At 39.0% G+C, this 25603-nt stretch overlaps 3 protein-coding genes across 4 annotated transcripts; 1 reads left to right on the forward strand and 2 right to left on the reverse strand.

The window, feature by feature from the left end:
* Positions 1 to 535: 535 nt before the first annotated feature.
* On the forward strand, positions 536 to 8607 carry RB195_021954 (uncharacterized protein; the record flags this gene model as incomplete). The annotated part of the gene is made up of 12 exons (XM_013444946.2): positions 536 to 597; positions 674 to 776; positions 2916 to 3002; positions 3061 to 3152; positions 6523 to 6682; positions 6735 to 6815; positions 6890 to 6987; positions 7590 to 7703; positions 7752 to 7886; positions 7941 to 8075; positions 8327 to 8477; positions 8542 to 8607. 12 exons carry the CDS (start codon positions 536 to 538, stop codon positions 8605 to 8607), a joined length of 1284 nt encoding a protein of 427 aa, XP_013300400.2.
* A 2119-nt stretch (positions 8608 to 10726) lies between these two features.
* RB195_021955 (uncharacterized protein) lies at positions 10727 to 11167 on the reverse strand (the record flags this gene model as incomplete). Its single annotated transcript, XM_064208907.1, has 1 exon — positions 10727 to 11167. One exon carries the CDS (start codon positions 11165 to 11167, stop codon positions 10727 to 10729), a length of 441 nt encoding a protein of 146 aa, XP_064064788.1.
* A 777-nt stretch (positions 11168 to 11944) lies between these two features.
* RB195_021956 (uncharacterized protein) lies at positions 11945 to 20856 on the reverse strand (the record flags this gene model as incomplete). Of its 2 annotated transcripts, none has more annotated exons than XM_064208909.1 (20): positions 11945 to 12063; positions 12157 to 12222; positions 12311 to 12409; positions 12475 to 12568; positions 13163 to 13228; positions 13324 to 13492; positions 13596 to 13695; positions 14160 to 14298; positions 14368 to 14532; positions 14602 to 14660; positions 15327 to 15440; positions 16187 to 16302; positions 16518 to 16619; positions 16685 to 16786; positions 16871 to 17025; positions 18989 to 19179; positions 19261 to 19414; positions 19485 to 19579; positions 20363 to 20509; positions 20769 to 20856. In XM_064208909.1, the coding sequence occupies 20 exons, from the start codon at positions 20854 to 20856 to the stop codon at positions 11945 to 11947; spliced, it is 2340 nt and encodes a 779-aa protein (XP_064064789.1). The 2 variants fall into 2 exon arrangements, with proteins under 2 accessions (XP_064064789.1, XP_064064790.1); XM_064208908.1 differs by having other exon boundaries at positions 14602 to 14696.
* Between the last annotated feature and the right edge of the window lie 4747 nt (positions 20857 to 25603).

A 25603-nucleotide genomic window follows, 5' to 3' on the forward strand; every position in this document is an offset into this window, starting at 1 on the left:
AAAGAGACTGCACCTCTACTTCCCTCCGATCGATAGGAACGATAGTCGATAGGTCAACAAACCTCCTCAGTGCTCTGCTTTTACTTCCTTCCTTAGGATAGTTTTTCATTCTTTTTATTATAACTGCATATGATTAAAATTACATCCTTCATTAAAATTTCACTAAAATTTCATTAAAATTAATTAAAATTGCGATTATGTCCTAATCGTAACAAAAGTCTTTTTCATCTGCATAACCCCCTGTCACCACATGGATTGGAGCTGGCAGAGAGGCTTTCGTTCATCTGACAAAATTCTTTGCATCAAATAAAGCGATCGCGGCTCTACCTAAAATTTTCAGAGCGATATTCCTATATGGTGAGACCAGAAAGGTTAGAGTGTCGTTTTAAGAAGATCGTGAAAGTAGTTGGTCTTTGCATATTCTATCTATTGCCATATCTGAAGAAGAAACATTTTTCCATAGTCTCACCTCTCTATATCACGAGAGTACCTCGGATTGGCCTCTTTTTAGAATTAAAGTTCTCGAATCGTATAGATGAGGGTACAGAAGTTTTCGATTCGCAGGGATAAAACAGTAAGATTCCCACTTTCTGTTATGTAAGTCGTTGGAAAGACAGATTTTGTATATATTATCAAGTGTAGCAGTTTCATATCAACAAAGACCTTGTTTCAGTCAATCGGTACAGTACGTCCAATCCGACTTTAATCCTTTTTCTGGATCGATTTCGACAGGGAATTGGACTTCTCCCCACACATTCCAGATGATCACAAAACCAGTAAATTTTTTCGCATTTGAGTGATAATGCTTACTATATCATTACCATTGTTCTATGCTCTTTCATGAAGAAAACCAATGATGCATGAAATTGTTATCAATAATCATATCTAAAAGCAGCGTATCAGGAAAGTAGCGTATTGTGGATGAAAACATAGAGTCCGAGGTGTAGATCACCAACATGAACTTAGCATCGCTCAATTCCCCTAGTCATTCTAATGAACGGTATGGGAACAGTTTTAGTTCCAACGAGGTGCGCTATAATGCCCTCCTTGTACACGCTCCGGTCCTTTCAGCAGCCTATTATTTTGTTTTACTTGAATAGGCTGCCAAGGGGACCTCATTACTTCTCAATCGCTCGTGAATGCGACAAGATGTTGTGCATAGTCGAAAGATGAAGCGGGAAACTCACGCGTGGCAAGAAGTACTGAAGCACACCATCGCGTCGTTTAAAGGCATCACTCCACGAATCTGAGGTGGTACGGATTTCAGGCGGAGTATTCGTATACAGGATAGTAGATTAGGAGAGAGGGATGATTCTGTACATTTCTTCCTAATTGCCGTGAAAAACGGCCCGGAAGGTACGGCTTCAGGCGTTCTGGCGCACTATTTTCTACAAGGAGTTCGACTGGAGCGCGCCAGCCTTGTGCGGCGCTGCATCTTCCGGGCCGTTTTTTCCCGGCAATTAGGAAGAAATGGACGGAATCACTCTCGTCTCCATAATCTACTATCTCTTATAAGCATACTCCACCTGAAATCTGCACCACCTCAGATTCGTGGGGTGATCCCTTTAAAGGCATCACCTCACGAATCACGTACACATGCTAGCGCGCTCCATTCGAAGTCGTTGTAGAAAAAATATCGCGCCGGAACGCTCGACGTCGTATCTTCCGGGCCGCTTTTTACGGGAATTAGTAAAAAATAGACGGAATCACCCTTCTCCATAATCTACTACTCCGTATAGGCATAACCCGCCTGAAACCCGCACCTCCCCCCAGACTGCTAACAAACACGATCCAGTAACAGCTGACCAACTTTGATTTAATCGGTAGGCTGGTAGTAATGTCCGTCGGGGTTTCCAGCATCTTCGCCAAGGTGTGTGGTCCTTAAACACAGCTCTACCCAACTTTCTAGATTTTTAGCAGGAATTGGCACAGAATCCATTTGTCTCTGTTCCATATGCTGCGAGAGTTGTCGTCTAGCGTGAACTGCCCATCGACACCAAGTGGCCTGAGTACCTCAGCGTGAGCGTGTCCGGCAGTTCAGTGTAAGAAAACGGAGAGTTGTTATCAAACATTCCACGCTCCGTCTAGACATTTAACCTTTTTGGGGTGGGTTTTGGCAGTGTACTGGAAAACAGTACCGTCTTGCAGATTCTGGTTAACTCTCGCCGTGTAACTGTGCAACATATATAGCGCGTACATGCACAGAGCGTAAACTCAAGTGCATGATTGCATCATTTAATATAAGCAGAGACACCGTGAGCAGGTAGCAACAAGACTTGCACATGACAACATTCAGCGACAATAATGCTTATTTCTCGTCCCATACCTGGCGTGTGGAACTGTATTTTTGCGAAAACACGTGCACAACTCCGGGAATCAGATGCATGAATAATGATCACTAGTCTTAGGAAACTCAAGGGTAAATGATACTCTTTGTTTTGAATGTTAACTCATTTTATTCCTAGAATACAGCACAACTGTGAGGTTATTCTGTGCTCAGATGTTTCGTGTAATGGATTGAATACCCGTTACAGGAGAACACATTGTACGGGCGCGGATTCTTTGATGAGGAAACATTGCTCAGAAAGTTGTGCCCATGTCCGACTCTCTGAATCTTGGCATGTTGACTAAGTAGCTTAGCTACAGCTAAAGCAAATCAACAAAAAAAAGTGCTTGGAAGGTTCCTTTCTCGAGTGGTAACGGTGACATCGCCATTCTGCTTTCTCAATAGAGCATACATACTGTTTTTTTTTGTGTTAGGATCTAGCGGAAATTAGTAACTCCCGAAATCGCGTACCGATTTTTGCTACTTACCAGACACTAAGTATTCTTTAGGAAAAATCAGCGAATTACTCCTGAGTTTTTTTTTTTTTGAAATTTCGTTGACACTTAAATGTTGGGTAACATTTTTGTAGGTCGCTATTGATATCTTTGTCCAGCACTTAGGAGTATCTATAGACAAAACGACAGGATGTCTATTGTACTTTGGAAGGCTTAGTCTGGTTTGTATCTTCTGTTTTCTTATTTTACTCCAGAGTAAAGAACCTAATTCCTTCCAAGGTTGACTGCTTCATCGTCGATTTGTCGCAGTTCAAAAGCAATAATGGAGGAGAACAGTCGCTGTCATTAACAGGGACTCAACTGGGAACGCAGTGAGTGATTTTCGTTAAACAGATGAACGTCCGCTTTTGTGGGATACATCTTTCTTGGATTAGCTTTCAAATTAAGTAGCTGTTGAGGAGTACAAGAGGAGTTCGGGATATTCACGTAAAATTCCTGATTGGGAACAAATTGTTGCTTGACCTTAGGACATTCCTACAAGGGGTCAGGTATTGAGCTGATTTATATGTTTTTTGGATTTAAAATTTTTTTACACCATTCTTTTCTTATTTTCCAGTTTTCATGTTATATGAGTCAAGTAAGAAACTGTAAGTAAGGACTATAAGTTGTAAGTAAGTATGACACATTATGTCGCTTTCCTCCACAACGGTTTATCGCCTGCGATGCACAGCGGAGGATCGCCCCCCGCCAGGATCGCCAAAGCTGAGAAGGAGTTTGACACATTCGACATTTCATATTCCGACTTCTCGGAATCGGAAGCCTAGCTATGAGTAAACCACTGCCAAGATTCACCATCGTCTTAGCAAAACGTCGCAAGGTGGCTCCTTGATCCATATAGGTTGGACGACGAGCTGTGGTGAAAGCTAAGCTCGCAGTGGCAGGGCTGCTTAGTTTGGGGAAAAATATCTTTGTCATTCCAACATATTCACTACCTCAGTAGACTGCACACTGGGCCTTGGCGACCGGTGAGAGGCGGTCAAATATCAGATTGCTCAGAACGTCTTTGATTCTGGTACAAGGCACGCACGACTTGCCATGGAAGCTGTCTCAGCCTGTGCACTTACAACGCAAGAACAGTGTCCACAGACGTTGACCTGCGTGCCCTTCTCGGAGCTGCAGAGCGTATCAAATGTCACGTAACTGCTCGATTTCACGTGAACAAGTGCAGAAGGAGCGACGTACAGCTGTTGAACGACGGTACGCTCATCGTTCGTGGAACGGAGCCTCCGTTGATGTGGGCGGTGTTAGTTTTGCTGTGCACCCATCTATCGTCCATCTTGTCGACTCACACGATGATTCTGAATAGGAAGCGTTTTACGAGGAGCTGACGAAGTGGTCCACTTTCGTGGGAATTCTGTTTTTATGAGGAAAGATCATCGTCAATGGACATGGGAGTCGCCCAATGGCCCGACTCGCGCAGAGATCGACCACCCCTCTTTCGTGAGAATTCTGTTTTTATGAGGAAAGATCATCGTCAATGGACATGGGAGTCGCCTAATGGCCCGACTCGCGCAGAGATCGACCACATACTCACCAACCGGAGGTGGTGTCTACTTGACGTCTCATTAGTACTATCCTTTTGTAGTCGTTCTGATCACCGTCTCCTTCGTGCGAAAATACGACTTAGTCACACGATGGAAAAGAACATCTGCTATCGGCGACGAAGGAGAAATGAAGTCGTCTACGACGATAGCGTACTCGAGGACTCTCGTCCCAAGGTGACTGGCACATTGAGGAGGACCCAAACGTGGACTACGAGATGCTGCTCAGAGGATTACGAGCCTGTGCTGATCGTGCCTCGAAGGTGCGTACTACAAGCTTGGATCGAATTTCGAAGACCACTTGTTGGAAAGAAGAAGGACTTTGAGGCTTGATCCGAATGCATAGCACACTTAGTAGCAAACACTAAATGTAAGAAAGCATTGCAGGAAGATCTTTCGAAATACAGGCAGAAGATTCTAGAAACAGCACAAAGAAGGACGAGTCTAAAGAAGTGCTGCAAGGATCTCCGCGAATATAATATTCCGCTAGCAGCCTTGCTGAGCGAAGACGGGACTTGCACGTCTTCTCGTCGTGAGATGGAAAGCATTACGGAGAGGATCTACTCGAACCTTTTCCGTTCATCAACTCCTGTGTCAAGCCCAATCATCCCCACTGGTGAAGCTCCACCACGGATTCTCCCTTCGGAAGTACGAGTCGCTATCAAGAGCTTGAAACCGGTGATATGCTTGCTGAGCGTGTTATACAAAGTCTTCATCAAGATCACCCTCACGCGCATATCAAGGAAGCCTAGCCTCAAGAACGTGCTGGACTCCAGCGTAAAAACGAATACAATATTATCAGCGCTGGTCGATCAATGTGTGGACGCGTCGTAAGCGAGGACATTAGCCAAATGCTACGATCGGTGCACCTCTAAGATACAGTTTCTCCCCTCCCCCCCTTCACCATACCTATTGAAAAGTGGGTACGACAAGGCGGTATTATATCCCCGAAGATGTTCATTGTTGCATTGCAATTGATAATGAAATCACTTTCGTAAGAAGGAAGGGGTATACGTGTTGATGGAAGATTCCAAAACGAGAAGAGAACGACATCGTTCTCTTTTCGACAAGTAGCAATGAAGCAGAAATGCTGCTCAAGGAAGTGAATGAAGCAGGGAAGAGAATAGGACTGCGAATAACCAAGAAGAAGGGACAGTTGTTGAAGAACGCCTACTGCGAAAACGGAGGAGAACAACTTGAGGGCTCCTTAAATCATGGAAACTTCGTCATACGTATACCTCGGACGTTCTATGAATATGGAAAGCGACTTGAAGAAAGAACTGAATAGAAGGATGGAACCAGAGTGGGCAGCATTCGCACCCGTCAGAGAAGCTACGGACCAACTGACGGACCAAGATCTTCGTACCCATCTGTTCGAGTCCACAATTCTACCAGCGCTCTTTTATGCAGCAAAGACGTGGACCAACACCGCTGCCACGTTTAGGAAGCTACTTACTTACTACCCACAGAGCCCTTGGGAGATGTCTTTTGAAGTTTAACCGGCGCATACAACACCTAGCCAGTCTTCGCAGCTCCGAATTAAGAGGAATTTCTCGTCTTCGCGACCCAGCGGATATATATATATATATATATATATATATACCGAAGGCAAAGCATGAATGGGCCAGTCATATTATGAGGAGTATCGACGATAATGAACTAAAAGAACGTTAGAATGGATCAGGAGAGATGCTATAAGCCGTCGAGGCCGAGGAGATGGGATGATGTGTTCGCTACACGGATGGACCAGCTGGGAGCTCAGCTACATACGGCTCAAGGACCTCATCAATGTCACTCACAAAACTTGAGGACATCTTGAATGACAATGGCGAAGGAACAGAACGAGTGAAAGAGATGCTGGAGCCCGTACGTCCAGTAAAGACGGGTCATCTAAGTATCTAATTATGTCATACGTTAAAAGGATCATAATAATAAGTGACATCCAATCCTTTGTTATTCAACTTTGTTTTATTATTTTATTTCTAATGTTTGTCCGAAAAAAGAATGTTTATCGTAGGTACATATTTGACCGCGCTGGTAATTCATGTGGGACAAAAATTGGAATTTTGTTTTTACACTGATGACCACTTCATTATTGTTATCCTTTGGTATTTTTGTTGCGAAAAAAAAGTCAATTCAGACTACAACTTACCCTTAGCATTCAATGCATAAATGGAATGATGGGCGATATGTGCGACATGAGTTGCTCTACAGCGGCAACAGCGAACAACTTTGTTATTTGCACGAATAACCGTACTGGGGAGCACTTTAATTGTACATATAATAGTTACAATGCTCAGGTGAATTAACATGTTCGTCTAGAGAAAAAGAGCATAAAAATGCGCTATTTAGGTGTCGCAGTGTGCACTTTGCGCGACAGGTAGCACTGCTTTCAATGGCACTTGCGTGGTACCAATAAAGGAGGTATATCTGGTAAGATTTTTTAAATTGCTAATTCTTTGTTTCGTCTATGTGCAGCCTTTTTTCACTGCCAGTGACCATTACAGGGGGTATCGAAGGCGTTCCGTATATGGACGATAGTGCTTGGATGTTTGTTGGGAATAGCTGTCCTCCTACTTCTTTGTCTCATAATCACCTACATTATGTAGGTGTTTGTTCTTCTGGACTAGATCACCTTTTATTTACGTTTTTTCAACGAACATTGGAAATCCAGAGAGAGAAGATACCTGCTTCTTTTTCATTCACTCCTTATGTGGTGAGCGCAACAGAAAATATCTTCATAACTGATTTTTATTTGCCGAAATAACAGTAGTCAAAGCTAAAAGTATTACCTATTAGTATTAGTAACTAAAAGTTATACCTCTTTCAAGTGTACTATGCTAAAGTATAGTACACTTGAAAGAGGTATAATCGCTCCGATTTATATGATCAAGTTGCTTTTGGGAATGCAATGCTGGAGGCCTGGGATAAACCAAAGAAACAGAAGGGGTAGAAGAAGAGAGAAAGAAATTGAACGAATACGAGCTATGGTGAGGAAGCTCTTCCGAAGGGTGATCTGACTAAGTTCCTTCGGTTTGTTCTCGAATATATCTTAATACTAAAGTATCAACACTACAGAATCAGACTATTTGACCTACTGATTTTCTCCAATCCCAAAAAAATAGAAGGCTACATACACGAACGTTTCATGGATTTCGAGGAGCTATATCATCGAAGTAACTCGACAAAGCACGTCTTTGTGTTTAGAGTAAAAAATCGAGAACGCTACGATGAGCGTCTATACAACACCAGCAATGTGTATACTAACGGACAAGCTGGTCGACGTCTTTTAGAAGAAGAGAAAGTTTCGAAAATCGCGAGGTATTTTACACAAAACGTGAATACTAGAGAAACATTTCTGAGTTCCAGTGTGAAAGGACGAGAACGTTATGATGACGGTTCTGCGTACAGAACTAGCAAGACTACGGGGGTTTCTGGCGTTTACGCTAACGGACAGGCTGGTCGTCACCTCTTCGAAGAAGAGGATATTACCAAGTCAGCGAGGTACTTGGGAGGCTTATAAATACTTGATTGTTTGGGAAAAATCCTGGATTTCAGTGTGAAGGGTAGAGAATGCTATGATCAGGGTTCTACGTACAGAACTAGCCGGACTACGGGCGTTTCTGGTGTGTATACTGACGGACAAGCTGGTCGTCACCTTCTTGAAGAAGAAGACATTACCAAGTCTGCAAGGTAATAGATATCTATTATATTATATATACATATATATATATATATATATATATATATATGTATATATATGTATATATATATATATATATATAATAGATATAAAGACATTACCAAGTCTGTAAGGTAATAGATATCTATTATATATATATATATATATATATATATATATATATATATATAGATAGATAGATAGATATAATAGATATACATAGACAGACACATAATTATTATTGAAAAATCCTGAGTTTTAGTGTAAAAAGTCGAGGACGATATGACGAGGGTTCTGCGAACAGGACTAGAAAAGCTACTGATGTTTATACCAACGGCCATGCTGTTCGACCTCTCATACAAGAAGAGGAGTGGACTACGATAACGAGAAGGCCTATAACTACAGAACTTGAGGTGCGCCCTGCCCTTATTCGGTTATGATTTAGTTCTGGATTTTTTCCTAGCGCAATTTTTTCAGAGCAGTTACATACGTACTGGAGTTATAACGACGACGACGACATCAAGGCAAGAACATCAGGTCTAATCACCGCTGGGTTCTATGCATTCAATGCACATACGAATCAACAATACAGTCGAATAAGAAGTACCTCACCTGTGGTGTAATTGTGTAAGTGGTTGCACTGCTTCGTGGTAGGACCCCCGCTAACTCCATTCGCACTACGCATTCTCGGCAGCAAGGGTCCCATCGCAAGCCGCAATCACACCATAAGTCGTTTCATTCGACTGCAGTCTGCTTTTGTAAACCAAATGCTTGCTCAGATACTGCCATTTACTGCCTTTATAGAAATGCCATATTGCATAGCTAAATGCTCGCTTCACCGATAATCCCTCACTGAAACTGTGCTTAGATATCCCTGATAACCATGTATAATAATTGTATTCCAGACTTTTTCCCATGTTCTTCGAAAAATAAGTAAACAGAAAGTGAATTAGCTCTATTATGCAACGTGTCAATATTTCCTTCCAAAACTTTTTGTTAGTTTTGCCTTTTTCACTACACAAACCTAAGACTATTCAGCAGTATTCTCATCTCTTCTCTTTTATAACTACTGAATAATCCACAATTTATTCAATTTTTTTTATGACTGTGATATTAGAGGACATTCATTTGCTTACTATTATTCCAATCAAATTACTTCTCTCGTATTTTTACTTCTCTCGACTTCTTACTTTTCTCGAGGTCTCCATTCCATTTCTTCCTATTCTTTCATGCCAATTTTTGATTATTTATAGAACTCATTCTCCATTTACCAGAAAAAGTCATTACTCATCTCAAATTATTTTCTTTCATTCTATCGAGAATAATAATGAATAAAACCTTCATATAGAACATACAACTTTATAGACATAATGGATGTACCTCTGACAGCAGCTCTTTCTCACCAAATACTTTCAAAGAGCATATGGATGAAGATTGATTATTCTAACACTGTACTAACAAACAACTATAGTCCGGTCAAAACGAGTTGATCAATAGTGCCTGAATGGTTACGGCTAGAGGACGCAATAGAGCGAAGGTCCTATCGTGTAGACGTCTACTGTACTTTGGCATAAGCAGTAATGGCGTACAGCATGTGGCGGAAATCGTGGTTTTTTTTTGTCGACGGGACTGTTTACAATACAAATGCGTACTGCATTTCTGCAGCTCGTTTAGTGTCTGCTTCTTTTGAGTTGAAATGTGTGTATCACGTCCGGATAAATTTGAGTATTTCATAGTTCTACATCTGTACTTATCTGTTTAGCTGTCTTATGATTGATACCCTCGTTACTCATGGTGTGACCCATAATAAATTGGATAAAAGGTAAAGTGCATGGCGTTGATCAGTCTTCACGCGGATGCGCCTACGCGTTCGACTTTATTTGAGAACCGTTACGTGCGTGTCTAGCCCAAGAGATGGAAGACTTGATTGGCACGAGGGCGGATTCGAACCTCCGATCGATCGTGCAGAAACAGCGGAGCATCTTACTGACTACGTTATACCCGCCCTTTTCCATAATATTTACCACATTTAACCACGCCAACTCAATTTCATGAATTTTTATCGGTCATTATTTCACGTGCTTACTTGCTTTGCTTTGCTTAGGACAATTGTCTATACTTGTCTCGTGTGCAAAGGTTCAGTCCAAGTACACTGAGTTATGTGACTTGGAAAACAACGAAGCTGATTTTTCTAGTCCTTTTCATACAGCTTGATGCTCGCTCGGTGGATGTGATGTATAAGTGTGAAGTTTCCAAGAAATGTTAAGCTTATCCTATCTCTCGTTGAAACTTTGAGGAGGAGGTATAATTCTAGTAAGAACTTTAGGTGGAGTTTGATACTGTCAAAACAAACCCTTTTTTCCTTCTCAAGTTTGCCAGTCGAACAATAATGTCGGATTTTGCTTTCTCTTCTTAGAACATAACCGGTGTTTCTCCAACTGAAATAAACACCTTAGGATTAGATGGAATGACCTTCTGAAAGAAAAACTTGTTAATGTAAATCGACAAGATTCACGCCTAGTAAATGTACCAATTTAATCTACAATTTAAAATTTGGGGATTTTAAAAATCCAAATTCATGATCCGCCCATAAACCAGAGCAACAACTTTTAAATTCCACAAATATTTCGAGTTTAAGGATTTCAAATCAATTTGCTCTAAGTTAACACTGCTCTGCCCGTGGAGAAGTAAAATTTTCAAGCTGGTTCTGGTTTTGGCTTAAGTGGCTTGACTCCCGTTGATCTTCGAACTGGTCGAGCGGGCGCCAGTAATTCTTCCATTTGTCCCGATCGCGTGCCAGAGTAGCCCAGTGGTTCCTCCTTTCGCGTGGGACACGAAGAGCATCATATTTTTCTTTCAAGGACTTCGTGAAGAAATCTGACCATTGGGTCGGCGGTTTTCCTGTAGTGCGCTTAATATCGCGGGGAACCCAGTCGCTCACGGCTCTGGTCCAACGGTTGTCATTAAAGCGTATCACGTGTCCGGCCCACCTTATTTTACTTTTCTTGGCAAACGCGGCGGCGTCTCTAATCTTCGATCGCTGACGTAGGAGAGAACTTCGAATCCCGTCCCTCACTTGCGTGAAACGGGATGCTCCTAGCATCACTCTCTCAATTGCGCGTTCAATGACGCTCACCGCGTGTTCTTCCTGTTTGCGAAATGCCCAGGTTTCCGAAGCATAGGTCAAAGCAGGAAGTACGGTTTTGGTTTTATTAAACAAAATTCAAAAATGTTCAATAAACTGAATTGCATACAATTGCCCAGTACACACGAATCATCCAAAAAATAATGTAACATTCTATAGTTCCCTTATTTTGAAGATTAAAATAAACAGATATTCTCTGAAGATCTAAAACATTTATATCCTTTCATTTTTTACAATTTCTTTTCTCCATTGCTGTTCTTCCTTTCCCATCCACTCCACAGACCTTAATTTATACAATTGAAAACGCTCATTATGTATGTGGTGACCCTATAGAACATCCAGATTCATTGAGAAATAACTGAGTCTACGATAACGTCGAAAACAGGTTTAAAATAACACTTTATTATCAAAGAAGTGAGTATACACCCATTTTACTGTAATCTAAAGCATAGGATGCTGCTGGTCAACAATATGACAACAACGTATGACATGAGATCCCCTTAAGCAGATACATCAAAATACATAGGAGGCGAGTTATATGCTGCTGTGGAGTATTATTTAATAAGTAGATGTTCTTACAATTGGAATAAGTCAGTAAGTAAAAAAATTCATGCCAATCCTATTGATTTTTCATCTTTAGGAACGTCACCGTAAATTCCATACAGTAATCCCTGTAGAATTGAGGTTATTTTATACACTTGACCAATTCTTTTCTCCAAACTATCTCCGTTCACTCTAAAATATGTCCTGTACTATTTCTTTATCTTCTTCCCGAATCGGTAAAAGTTCTCGAGTCTCATCGCCACCAATTGTGAAAGTCTTATTGCTTCCGATAACAGTTCGCTCAGATTTCTCTGAAATTCTCTGGATAATATTTGTAGTGTAATAGCGAGCCACGCCAAATTTACGGAATCTTTCCAAGAGGTGATTATGGAGATAAAACCTACTTCTTGGAGGCACCGCTGTTTTTTCCTCGTCCTCCAAAGTGAACCGAGACGGAATTGAAGAACGTGCTAAAGTTAAAAGATTAATTAATAGCAACAGCCTAGATGTTCAAAGATGCACATGGTCCTAGTAACACGTAAGACTGTAACAACATACGTGGATCTGCTTGTCGAGGTGTGCTATCGGCTTCAATACTTTGGCTGCGCAACGTTATCGGACGACTCATGTTCGGCAAGAGATTTCGTCGATTTTGTTCTCAAATAGAGTAAAAAGGAAGCGATCTTTTGGTAAGAAAAAATTATGTGGTCATTTGAAAGAACCTTTGAGTGATAAGCTGAACTGTCGAATATTTGCGGCAAGTCGAGGATTCTTTCCATGTGGAAGAGTCATAACGTATGAAATATCATCTTCTGTCTGAATAATGAATGCTACTATAGGTGTGGAATATTTAGCAGATCAAAATTATTTTCTGGAGCAACTTAGAGTTCGAGTTGTTCTATTTTTACCCCCAGCCCCAGGGCAAAGTTAGATTCCTCAGACGTTATCCGTTAATAAGCTTACTTGAGAATCAAACGATTTTTTTTCAACTCCTATAGTATTCTTTTAACTCATATTGATTTCCCTTCCACTCTCGCAGAAAGCATTAACTAATAAATACTGAGCCCTTTCCGAGTGAACAAAAATCCCTTCCTGAAAATGACTAGGCATGATTTTATTGCCATTCTTGGAATTAATTCAAAAGACCTCTAAAAATGTGCGAATTAATATTTTGAATTGCTGCGTCATTAACACTAATTTCTAAATTCATTACGTATTCACGTAACCTTTATTATTTCAGGGTAATGCATTTTGTAGGGTAATGCAAATCTTTGCATTAACTCACAACATCAACAACTGCATCCTAGATAAATCCATCCTCCATTATTTATAATTTTCAGTTTATTTGCTTGTTTTCATTTTGCAAATAACAGAATGTTTAAAATTTTGCACGAACTGGATAGAACTCACAAGCGGTGGTGTCGGGGATGCAGGAATTTTCTCAAGCAAGTGCCGACTGTACATAGAGCGACGTAACTGAAACTTTTCAAAACAAAATACCTAGCAAAAAAAGTAGAGGGCAAATTCTTTCCGAAAACCAAATTAGTACTACTCTTCTCAGTGAAGAATACCTTTCCACGTGCGAGATTTCTCTGCTGTTCACTAGTTTCAAATGCATGAGCAACAAGACCAGTGACCGAAGTATTTCTCGGGATCGTAGAAGAAGTTGACTCGATCGCCGGAGGAGGTTTAGTGGGTGTCGGAAGCGAAATAGATGGTGCACTCGGGCGTGCAAGAGAGCTAAAATTAGGAACTTTAAGTTGTCAGCAACAAGTACGGAGCACGATACTTTGCTAGAACCAAAATATTGGCTTTAAATCCAAATAAAATCAAAATTACAAACTTCTGATCGAATCCAGCAGCAAAAAGTTCACTTTTCGAGGTTGGCAGATTGATTTCACTCACGGAAGCGTTTGTTGGGAATCCAGAGAATGAGCCACCAGCTAAAAAAAACTGCTAAGACGGTTCTCAATGCAAGGAACAGTTTCCGTGCATTGGTTTGTGGAACGCTATGATGCAAGTTCCTGCCACAAAGTGCATGGGACCCGAATATTATCATTTATAATACTATTATTATAGTATCATAACCATTAAGAATTATTATTTATTACTGCTCATGACAAACAATAAACGTCATAATGTTGTACATACTCTTTAAGAGAAGAAATTCTTAGGTTTAAAATATTTTCAAAGTCATTTCTTCCCACCTAAACTACTGTACAGTTTCGTGTTTAAAAGGGCAGCAAAAAAAGTTCGAATGTTGTCGGGCTCATACTGAAGTTGTAAATTACAATATGCCCGAATATATCCTTTGCCTTCTCCAATTTCTCAGCCATTCCAGGACAAAAAAAAACTTTAGCTAATAAAGTTAGCAATTTCATTTATCCCACTAATAAAGAAAGGGAACCTTTTTTGACAGACATGGCAAATTCCGTGAGTTCAATCTCCATGTGACGGTCGATGATATTCGCGGTACGAGGCCTGTAGTAGGCCACAAGCCTTGGCTTCAATATACTTTGGTCGAATTCCAAGATCTTGCGGTAAAGCTGAAAAAAGGCAAGCAACGGTTCAGATTTGGCGGTAAAAACTAGGAGAAGAAAAAGTTAAGAAACTACCAAATTCTCTCCATGGAGATTTGTTAGATTTTCGATAAACTCAATGACGTGTTTGTTCACTTCATTTTGAACATAGTCAAACACACGTTTCTTCTCTTCCGTCTTTCCAAACTTCTTGCTTCTCTTCACTTTCAAAAGATTCACTATGCATTTGATGGTTGTGCCCTAAAACGTAAGCTCAAAAAGATCAATTAATCGTCGCTGTCCAGAAATGTTTGAATGGAAGACGCGAACCTGTAATATTGTGCTAAACATAATGACTGCCAGAGTTGTTGTAACAAACATTCGTTTTGCTGGAATCAGATTCTCATCTATGGACATGACAAGACCTGAAAAGTACGAAAGAGCTGAAGAATTATGTAACGCAGGGTAGTTCTGTGAAACATTCTGAACATTTTGTTCCCATATTGCTTGCATCAAAAGGGAGATGGCGTCAAGTGTCTTTCCGATGTCCTATTCCAATATAGTTCCCTTTTAAAATCTAATCTCTTCGCAACAAAAAATCTGCTTTTCGAATTTTAACTCAAGATGCATTCCACTACATGCACGTCTATGACCTGTGCTCATTCAATGTGAAATCTCTTCCAGGCGAATTTCACTTATGTGCTTCTTGGTTAAAGAATTAAGATTGTATGTAATTGTAGTTTCTTTTATGAGTGGATTAGATCCTAAAAGACTTCCTTCAATTAAAAAAAAAGATTTATACTGATAAGGAACGCTGCATTCTGACAAGCAATGCCTGAAAATGCCTCTCTGGGTGTTTATGAGGATTGGCGATTGACTCTTCAGATATTCAGAATTGATCTTGTGAAGTCGATGCAGAAAGGTAAACGTATGATATGAAATGTTCTTCTTCCCTGAGATGGTGAGAAAACAAGTGAAGATCGCTATCGAAAAGATCAGAATAGTTTTGGTGGATGGCTTTAAAATTTGCAAACTAAACCAATAGGTCGATTTACCATAGCACACTGCTCCACGAATACCACCATATGCCATTACGAACTGATCCACCCAAGAGATACGATCATCCTCATACCGAAATCTGTTGAGGAAGAATGTGAGTAGGTAAACTCCTGAAACAAAAACAATTACTTACCACTTACAGCTGACTAAATATACTGTGAAACAGAATTAAGTTTTAAATCGGTGAATTAACTTCATACGTTTCATATGCAATCGATGGAAGTGATTCTCTGCTTAAACTTCCATATATTTTGCATATTGCTGTGTCTAGCAGCAAAAGATATAGTAATACTAATACTAGAACTGAGACTAATAATACTAATACTAACACCAATACTAATACTAACACTAATACTAATACTAACAACTACTAACTACTACTAATAATGATAAATATCAATAAATGTAATAAATACAATATTATCATAATAACATAATGAATATAATAAACAAATAATGAATGCAAATATAATGCAATTTTTTGGACTACTCTTCTCAAAATATCCTAGTTTTAAAATGTAAATGATTTTAAAGTAGATCTGATCACAACTTGAACCTTTTTTGTTGGTTGAAAATTAAAAATTTTTGGGGCAATCACCATCAATCATCATCAAAAATCTGAAGCTGCAGACAACTACATTCTGTGACATTTGTTCAAGAGGTCTTGAAAATGTTGCTTCGAAAAATTTTGAAATAGACATCAAGTCAGACAAATAAGATAAATATCCTCAGACACCGATCTGATGTGGAGAAAGCACATATGCGGTGTACACATGTTAAAAACTATATTTCCATCTATTTTAATAAACCCTGATGTCGTTACCAACACTTTTGACACATTTTGTACTACACTTACCAATAAAACGGAATGTAAAGCAACCAATGAGGGTGGAGATAATAAACCACCAATCAAATACGTGATTCGATGACACCACAGACACTCCAAGAAACACAAAAATGAAACTTTCTGAACTGAAATAAATCAAGTAAGTTTGTAAGCAAGTAAGTAACTCCTTTTAAAGCATTCTTTCCTGACGGGTGGTCGATTTTTTGAATCAGGGACGTTATGCTCTTTGAAATCGAGACCATTGTTTTTGTTAGCATCCCTTGTTCAGAGTGAAATCAACTTCAGCACAAACCCACACAAATCACCCACGAAAGTTGCGAATGAATAAAGAACAGCTCACAACGACGAAGCCATCTTGTAGAGATACTCGACTGTGAAATGCATTTCATCACAAAGATTTCCTCGCATGTAATTTTTTACCAAAATTCCACATGTAACAATCCTAAAAGGAAAAATTGAGGACAATAAATGCATAATGTGATGATAGTCTGAATCGAAATCACGTACGCTAATATTCCAGACAGATGAAACGAGTCTGTAAGTAAGTAGAAAAAATATGGCATCAAAACCATCATCAGCGGAAGAACAGCCTGGTGATTCGCCAACAATCTGCATTAAAGTGAAGGTAGTGTGTGGGTTATTCATGAAAGAGGAAGAAGAACAAAACAAGGCAAAAATTAAACAAAACCTCACCTCATGACAAGTGCAGTGGATATACCTCCAACAATCCCAAGGGTGGTACCTCCGAAAGCTACAGTGCCGAACTGTGCGACTGACCGGATATAAATCTCTGTACCAAGGCGTTCTGGACCACTGATTAGAATATTGGTGATTGTTTGATATAATACCTAGAAAATGTCGTCTTGTAACGGTTAACATGCTGCAAATCCCAGATCTACAGCTTCTTAAATGTATCACATCCAGTTCTGTTGAAAAAAGTACCACATCCAGTTGACTCTGTATTATATTGCTTTTAAAATGAAGTGGATAAAGGAAAAATTGTCTGGCGTTATTCTGTCTGCCTGGGATACGACAGTCGAGTTTACTTCAATTCAGAATCATTTGAGGTTTACCAGCGTGTGTCAGCCTATATAGTGACTTGTGGGGCCTATCCGATGTTTTTTAATCCTCCCAGACAAATTTGGTACCAATCTTCCGACCCCTGAGTAATGAAAGGTTTGGTCGTTGGCGCTAGAACGATTTCGAAACACTGATCGATCGTGCAGACAAAGCAGAACCTTTAACCGACTGCGCTACACCAGCTCCATTGTTTTTAAAATGAAATAAAATGAAAATTTTTAAGATTGAAATTTAGGCATAAATTATTAAGATCTTTCTACTTCGTTTATTTGTTACGATTGTTCTTAAAGAATAAATAAAAGGTTGTGATCTCATCTGAATATGATAAATATAAATGTATGTAGTTTCAAAGAACGTCCTGTTTACGAGAATGTGATGGACAATGAAATTTTGAAGTTATTGTTTCTCTTGAATCGGAATTCATAAAACAAAGATCAACAAGTTTCTCACACTTACGGCTTGATATCTCTGAAAAATGCAAAAATGCCCAGAATCTCCGTTTTCATATTAATCCCACGTTCGCCACATCAACATATACAGTAAAAATTTCCCTGAATTTTCAACTTCTCAGAAGAAAAATCCTCTAACTTTGCGATTCTTGAACAACATATGAGTTATCCCATGTTTCCATAAAATTTCTGCCCTTCTAGTCGCTAACTAGCTGTTATAGTACTGAACGTCCTGTTAAATATATTGAGCTTAGTCAAAAAATATGTCTGATAGAGCAATCACTGGCCGAATGTCTGAGATCGTTTTCAATCGATATCAATGCGACTCAACAATAGAAGCAAGAAACGTTATACTAGGGTCAAAACAACAGAAAGTTTGATGCAGTTGCAGAAGCGGCTGCTCACGAAGCGGCGCAGTGAAACTAGCAGTTGGAGTTGACGTGGAACTGTCGAGAGCTACAGCGATGGATGGTGCCACCAAGAGTCCCCCCTCGATCCTACCCGGTACGCTCCACTGCGTCGTTTCGAAAACGGCTGCTTACGCAACTACACCGTGCTTCATGTCGTTTTGACCCGACCATTCTTTGCCCAATTGTGAAAATGTACCATACTTCCTGAATTTTTCGATCTGACAGCGCTCGGCCATTGTTCCCTCTTCGGTTCTTCTCTTTTAATCTCTTGTACTGAAGTTTGAGGTTCATTTGCTCCTTTTTTATGTTCACTTTCTCCTACAGCACATGATTAGCTTGTTAAATTGTAGTTGTAACTATCTCCGTAATTATCTGCAGAGTATTCCAGTCTACTTTTTTATACTAATATAGATATTGTAACGAATGCTTTCCGTCTGCAAATCCTACTCTTTCAAAAATACATAATAAAATATGACAACTGAAAATATGAGACGCAGTAACAACCGAAAACATTCGCTCTCATCTTACAAACTTGAAGAAACTCGGCGATTCAGGAACTTGGTTGGAAGATCCTTTCACATCTGGGATACACCTTGGCTATTTGCCAGCTAATATACGCACAAAAACTGTCGAATAACAATAATAGCAGCCAAATTTCTTCGCCATTACCAAGTGACCTTTTTCACCACGGAATTGAACAACTTGCGAGAAAAAAAGTAATGGTTAGCTCATGCGAAAATATTAATGGTCAATTAGTCAATTTTTTCGATAGACTAAGGTAGTAAAACGATGAACTGTCATTGTGATTAGATATAAAAATAATACCTGATGAAAATTTTAAATCACCGCACTTCATCTGAATCTAAACTCACTATGGTAACGGCATCATTCAGAAGACTTTCACCGAAAACACAAATGTAGAGCAACTCGTTCACGTGTATGTCTTCGAAAACGCATAATACCGCTACTGGATCCACAGCACAGATAAGAGTAGCAAAAACACCGATTTCCAGAAACGATAGTGGAATTGAGAAAGTCGCACGAAGGAAAAACAACATTATGGCTGAAAACTAAACAGTTCAGTACTTTTTTTTTTACTTTTTTCTAAAATAAAATGAGAAATTCAACATTTTCGAAGACGAACCTATGCATACTGTATTGAATAGAGTTCCGATTACAGCATACGTGCAAATTGTTCCGATATTTCGAAAGAATTGTTTGTTCTTAAGGAAATAACCAGCTTCAAGCACTATTAGTGGTAGTAAATAAATGAAGAACCACGAAGGCCGTAAATAAATCTAGAAATTTGGATATCTAACACACAGAAAGTATTGCTTATCATTTTCAACTGAAATATGGAAATCTCACCTCATCTTCAAATATGAGCGATAGGAAAAAACCCGTTGCGATTCCGAAACCCAGTAGCAATACCGAATGTGGGACCCGATGAAATCGTGCGAGCACTAAATGTTAACATTCGCGGATATTCATTAAGAACCAGTAAGTGAAGAAATTTATTAGACGTTTAAAAAATCCATTTTCGATCATACAAAGTAGCAGAAAAAAAAGTTGACAGATATTAAAAGGATTTAAAAAACGTAAAAATAAAGATTTTAAAAATTCAAATCTGCGAACAAAAAAACCAAGACTAAGCATAAAGACAGACACGACATAGATATAAAGAGGCTGTGTTGCATAAATATTGTCTCAATTTTTTTTTTTTGAAAATTATAACCTACATCAAGACGTAAAATAATTGTCTCTACTGTTTACAAGACGTTAAACAAAGTTTAAAAAAGTTCAAAGTTTCTGGTGTTAATCATCCGCTTGGGATGCGCCCCCACGTTCGCTTCAATTCAGGATCGTTTGAGGTTCACAAACGTGTAACTGGCCTATACAACGAACTGCGCTGGCTAGCCGATGTGCCAAGTCAGTTTTTTCTTCCTCCCAGACACGTCTGGTACCAATTTTTCCGCCCCGGAGGGATGAAAGGTTTGGTTGGCAATAGGACGAATTTGAACCTCCGATCGATTTTGGAGTCACAGCTGAATCTCTTGCCGGCTACGCTACATCTCCCCTTCAAAAAGAATTCTTGTGAAATTTCTGGAAAAAAACTGTTGTGCACTAGAATATAGCTTTATAAACCTCGTACATTAACTACATATTTGTAAGACAGAGCGCTTACTGATAAACAAAACGTAAAGCGCTCTCTGTAGAAAATGAATGGAAATTTCCTTAAAGCCTACCTATTTTCATAAGTGAAATTAGAAGTATTGATGTAAGAATAGCAAGAGGATGACCGGTATGACTGAAATCAATATGAAACAAATCGGCTGCATGTTCAGCTTGTTCCACTGATGAATTAGCATCCAACAGCTTTTCTTGCGACATCTCTGAAAACTCACAATTGTTTACTGCGCATATATTGCGTGCATGAATTGAATGGGTAAAAGTGTTCTGACTATTTTTTTTCTCCAACAGCGCAATCGAAGGATTCAAAAGAGAACAAAAGGCGGAGTTCGAATAAGAGTAAATAACAGTAACCTGGTTTAACAATCACACTTGGAGCAGAGATAATAACTTATGGAAATACGAAATTTTTTGTGGAACATTCGGAAAAAAAAAGATCTGCGTTCAAAGACTATCACTCACCTCCAACCACAGTTGCTGGAAACCATACCCATAGAACGGCAGTGGAATATGCAATTGAAATAATCATTTGAAGATGATGCGGATACATAATCCTGAATCAATAAGCGAAAAGATGCTTATGGAGATAACTGACACTCAAGTCAATCAGTAAAATGTGTGTGAACGATGAATTATTTGAAATACGGTGCATAAACGAAAAGATGAACATATCCAGAGGGTAAAATTACTATACTCAAGATGAATAGTTGAATATTCTCTCAAACGAAGAACACATAAAGTAGCGATATACAGACGTTCCCTCCCTGGAAATTGTTTGGTTGTTACAGAAGTGTTAAAGACAGTGATCACATGTATTATAGATAGCAACATGGGGGTCACGAAAAGAAACGCCGCTTTTACGCATGCTACTTGTAAAATTTTTCGTTCGAACCCAATTCCATAGATCTGGAATCGAATATTTGACCACCGGATGAACAAAGTCATTAATAATGACGCCGTTGACTGAGCAGAAAATATATTGAATCTATTTAAAAAATCATTTTGTTTTTGATTTGACGAAAAAATGATATGATTTTACTGTGCTTTAAGTGCTTTTAAAGTTAAGAGAAGACAAACAATTGTAAAAAGTTCATTATCGATGCGGAGATAACCGGGATCGACCAGAAACTCCAAGATACCCAGATTGGGTTGAAAAGAATTTACAGAAATAAACGGAGGAGAAAAGATGAAATTCTTTAACGGCTCAAAAAGTAATTCATGGTTAGATAGAAAAATAAACAAAGAGTATAGGTTCAGCACAAACGTGCTTCCAAGAGAAAGTAGTCGTGCTAAATGAAGAGATCCTCAAAAAATGGGGAATCAGCTACCGAATTTTGGCTCAATTCACTGAAACTAGTTGAAAATCGAATATTGGACGATTTTTCGGAAAAAGGAGTAAAGAGCTTGTCGAAGTCATTGTCTGGCCATTTGCAAAGGAAAATCAAAAATTAGATATTCAGACGAATACTGAATGAATAAGAGAACATGGAAGAAACCTGAAGAAACCTGAAGCAAACCTGGTTCAACAAACTTCTTCCTCTCATTCCAGAAACAACAAAAAATTTGTTCTGTCAATGGATTGATGTTACAACAACAATAACTGCTAAATTGTACACTTGAAACAACACTAATTCCATTATTCAGCATATTATAATAGCAACTATGATTCAGCAAAATGACTGCATAAAATCCTCGAGCTGTGACTGATAGTTCAACTTGCATTAGATTCATTCAGGACCATTTAAAAAAAAAATCTCCAGTTTCAGTCATTCTAGAAATACTATCGAGAATGACTATGAGTTAGGTGCTTTCACATTTTAATATAGTGTTTCAACCAATTTTCAGGAAAGCAGTAGGAGTAACATTGCATTTCTATCATCCGGGAGCTCTGCAAAGAAAGGTAGGAAAAGCTCTAGTAGAGCCGTTGCAATCACCTGCATCAACACATTCACTGGTTGTTTACGTATAACTACGGTTGAGTTGGAGTATAATGATGGTTTCAAGTGAGTTACACTATTTTTCCGGCAAAATTCAACGCAGAATGCAAACTTATCGAGGCAAATGAAGAAAAAGTGAAGGGATTTCTCATTCTAACAACTGATAAAGGATTGTATTGGAAGAGAGAAAGAGGCCATTCAAAATACTATTAAAAAGTAATTTCAAGAGAATTGTTTGTTGAATTACTTTTAACTTGCTAATTGTTAGTGCTAATAACGATGCCAATAATGTTAACTGATCCGTTTGTTGGAATTTCACAATGTTGCAAATACAGTACAAAGTAATGGCTAGAAGAGTGGACGGACTTGACGAGGGAAACTCGAGGACCTTGAAAGAGGAGCACTGAAAATGAAACGTAGGTTGGTGGGAAACTATTTTTTTGCCAGATATTCGTTAAAGGCATCATCACACGAATCTGTGGTGGTACGAATTTCAGGCAGGTTATACGTTAAACGTAGTCATAGATTGTGGGAAGAAGGTGATTCCGCTCATCTCTTCTTGCGTCACTGTAAACAGACGGCTTCGGAATGCAGTTTCTTACGGTGTCCTCTATTGCAGCAAGCCACCTTTGCGACCCCAAAATCCATTCGGACGCCCCGATAGGCAATTCACTTCATTCGAGGAATCGCAGGCGAGAGCGGGGCGCAAGGGTGGCGCTTTTCAATAGAAGTCGCCGTAAGGAACAGCATTTCGGAGTCGTCCGTTTACACTGATCTAAGGGGAAATGAACGGACTCATCCTTATCCCGCAATGCAATCAATCACCCCTCCCGCGCTGTGATTCGTCGGAAACACATCCGGACGAATCGCAGGCGGGGGTGGTGCGCAATGGCTGCGTATTTCAACAGAAGCCGTCATAAAAAAACAGTTCCAGGGTCGTCCGTTTACACTGATACATGAAGAGATGAACGGAATCACCCTCTTCCCCATAATCTACGACCCCGTATACGAATACTCCACCTGAAATCCGTACCACCCCAGATTCGTGAGGTGATGCTTTTAAAGCCATTTTTATTAGTCATCCCCTTCACAAGCTCCCCCTTTCACGTTACCAAGTAATAAAAATATGGAAACATTCCCAAAGTTCCAAGAATGTCATCCATTTCGTCAGAACTAAATTCGACATAAACAACTAAATAGCTAACGTTGACCGAACGTATAGCAATATTCATTATAATAGAAAAGAAGAAAAGATTTCAAGTAAAGAAAAAAGTAAAAAAGTAGTAAAGAAAGGAAGTAAAGTATGTAAAGTAAAGTAAGAAAGGAAAGTAGTAAAGAAGTAAAAATTAGCGAATGCGTTGAAATACGACATTGTAGGATCAATTTAACAAATGTCGTTAAGAGAGCGGAAAAGAAGCTCCCACTGTCCAGAACCCACAACAGTTCTGGGCCGGACCGGCGACACAAATCGCTTTCGCGAAACATGACCGCGCCATGTAAACCCATGCCCAGGTCCTGTGACGAAGTTATCGACGATTATCTTCGGTCTTCGGGAGCCACTTTCCGCACTCCCTTCTCTTTACTGCATGAAATCAAGCGCTAGTGTGTTAATTAATATGAATACATCAATTATAATACTGCTATACATGAATAGAACCACCTTGTAATTTTAATATGAGCCGTGTCACCCTTCAGTCAACATTCTCTTTTTTTCTTCGGAGTATAATGTGGCGATTTTCTGAACAATGTGGCGGTGAAACTGGTCCTTCAGGTTTAGGAGCTTATTGAACATCGTTGCAACTTTTCAGAACGGTGTTATCACTATCTTCTGCAACTTTTCAATCCGTAAAAGCGACAGAAATTCTCCATACTAAGTAAATGCATTTAAGCTAAAAACTGCATTTCAAATGCAAATAAGAGGTTCAAAATCTAACTAAAGGTATTACTGTACTGAATAAAGTTTTTCTTCCAATTGATTGATATATAAACATGAGTGATATAAAACGGAAGCAACTCTACACTGTGCTCTTCGATGTAAAATAATCAAGCACATTCAATTTTTGATCGAAAAAATAGGAAGCAAAATCTCTGCACGGTTTTTTTTTTCAGGGATTCGGAAAACTTGATTATTTGTTCATTGAAATTATCACTTCAAATTCTAACATACCAATTCTCCTACAAATAAGAGAAAGATGAGTAATTTTTTTATTTGCCAATGGCATAGGAAGGATATAATTGTTTCACCTGCGCGAATAGCCGAAATTCTAGATGAAAGAAGAACAAGCAAAAGATAAAACAAAATTTCAGTTAGAAAAAAAGCAGTAATCCATTAAAAATTCAAGCGCTATTCGAATATTCGATGAAAATATTGAAGTTGATGATATGATGATCTGCATGAAAAAGAAACTTAAAGAACACGTGGATAAATTTGTGGATAACTTGTACTCAACTAACCAGTAAGAAAAGAATCAGAGGTAGTTAATGAGAAGAACGCAGAAAGGCCAACAATGATACTCAATCTTCGTGATTGTGACGAGGTGAGAAAATGCCTGAGGAACGTCATTTGATAGTCATACTACTCATTCCAGTTCTTCTTTAATCTTTAGACGTTTTTCTATTTTTTTTACAGGAGTATTTGTAATGGGTTTATGATTTTCAAATTAATTGAATAAATGAATTTCGAATACAAAACATGGACAAGGAAAATGAATTTATGGGGCGCACCTGATAAGCAAAAAAAGCGCTGTCTTCAGCGGGTTAAAGATGTAGAGAAGCATAACCTTGTTATTTCCATGAAGTTTTTGTACTGTACAATTACTATATCAAGATTTTGAATAATCCACATTAATGAGGAGAATCCTTCACCGAGAAAAAACTGTATTTCTTCAATGACAAGTGGAAAATGATTCTTTCATAGACATCACGACAGCAAAATCGAACAAATGCATAACAGGATAATAGGATAACTAGAAATAATCAACACGCCGGTGGAATATGTACAAAAACAAACATTACAAATTGTACAAAATATACTACCTTTGCAGTGATTGTGTGTTTTCAAAGGAAATGCAACTAGATTCATTGGTCGCGTATGCAGAAAGGTAAGGAAAACATAATGCTAGTAGCACGACTAAGACGTTGTTGTACATCAACATTACCATATAAAAATTTACTTTACAGATTTTTAGGAGTGTCTTTCTAACCACCGAAGTTTGGTTCTGCATGCAGTATTGATCGGTTTGATAGAGCACTACGAATTGTTGTTTCCCAGTAACTGGTGGTTTTGCGAAGCGTCGTTTTTACGAGTGTTAATCTTCTTTTTCTCCTATTAGAAACTATTTTCATCCTTCAGACCCAGAA

This window comes from Necator americanus, chromosome X, assembly GCF_031761385.1.
Source record: "Necator americanus strain Aroian chromosome X, whole genome shotgun sequence".
Classification (NCBI taxonomy): domain Eukaryota; kingdom Metazoa; phylum Nematoda; class Chromadorea; order Rhabditida; family Ancylostomatidae; genus Necator; species Necator americanus.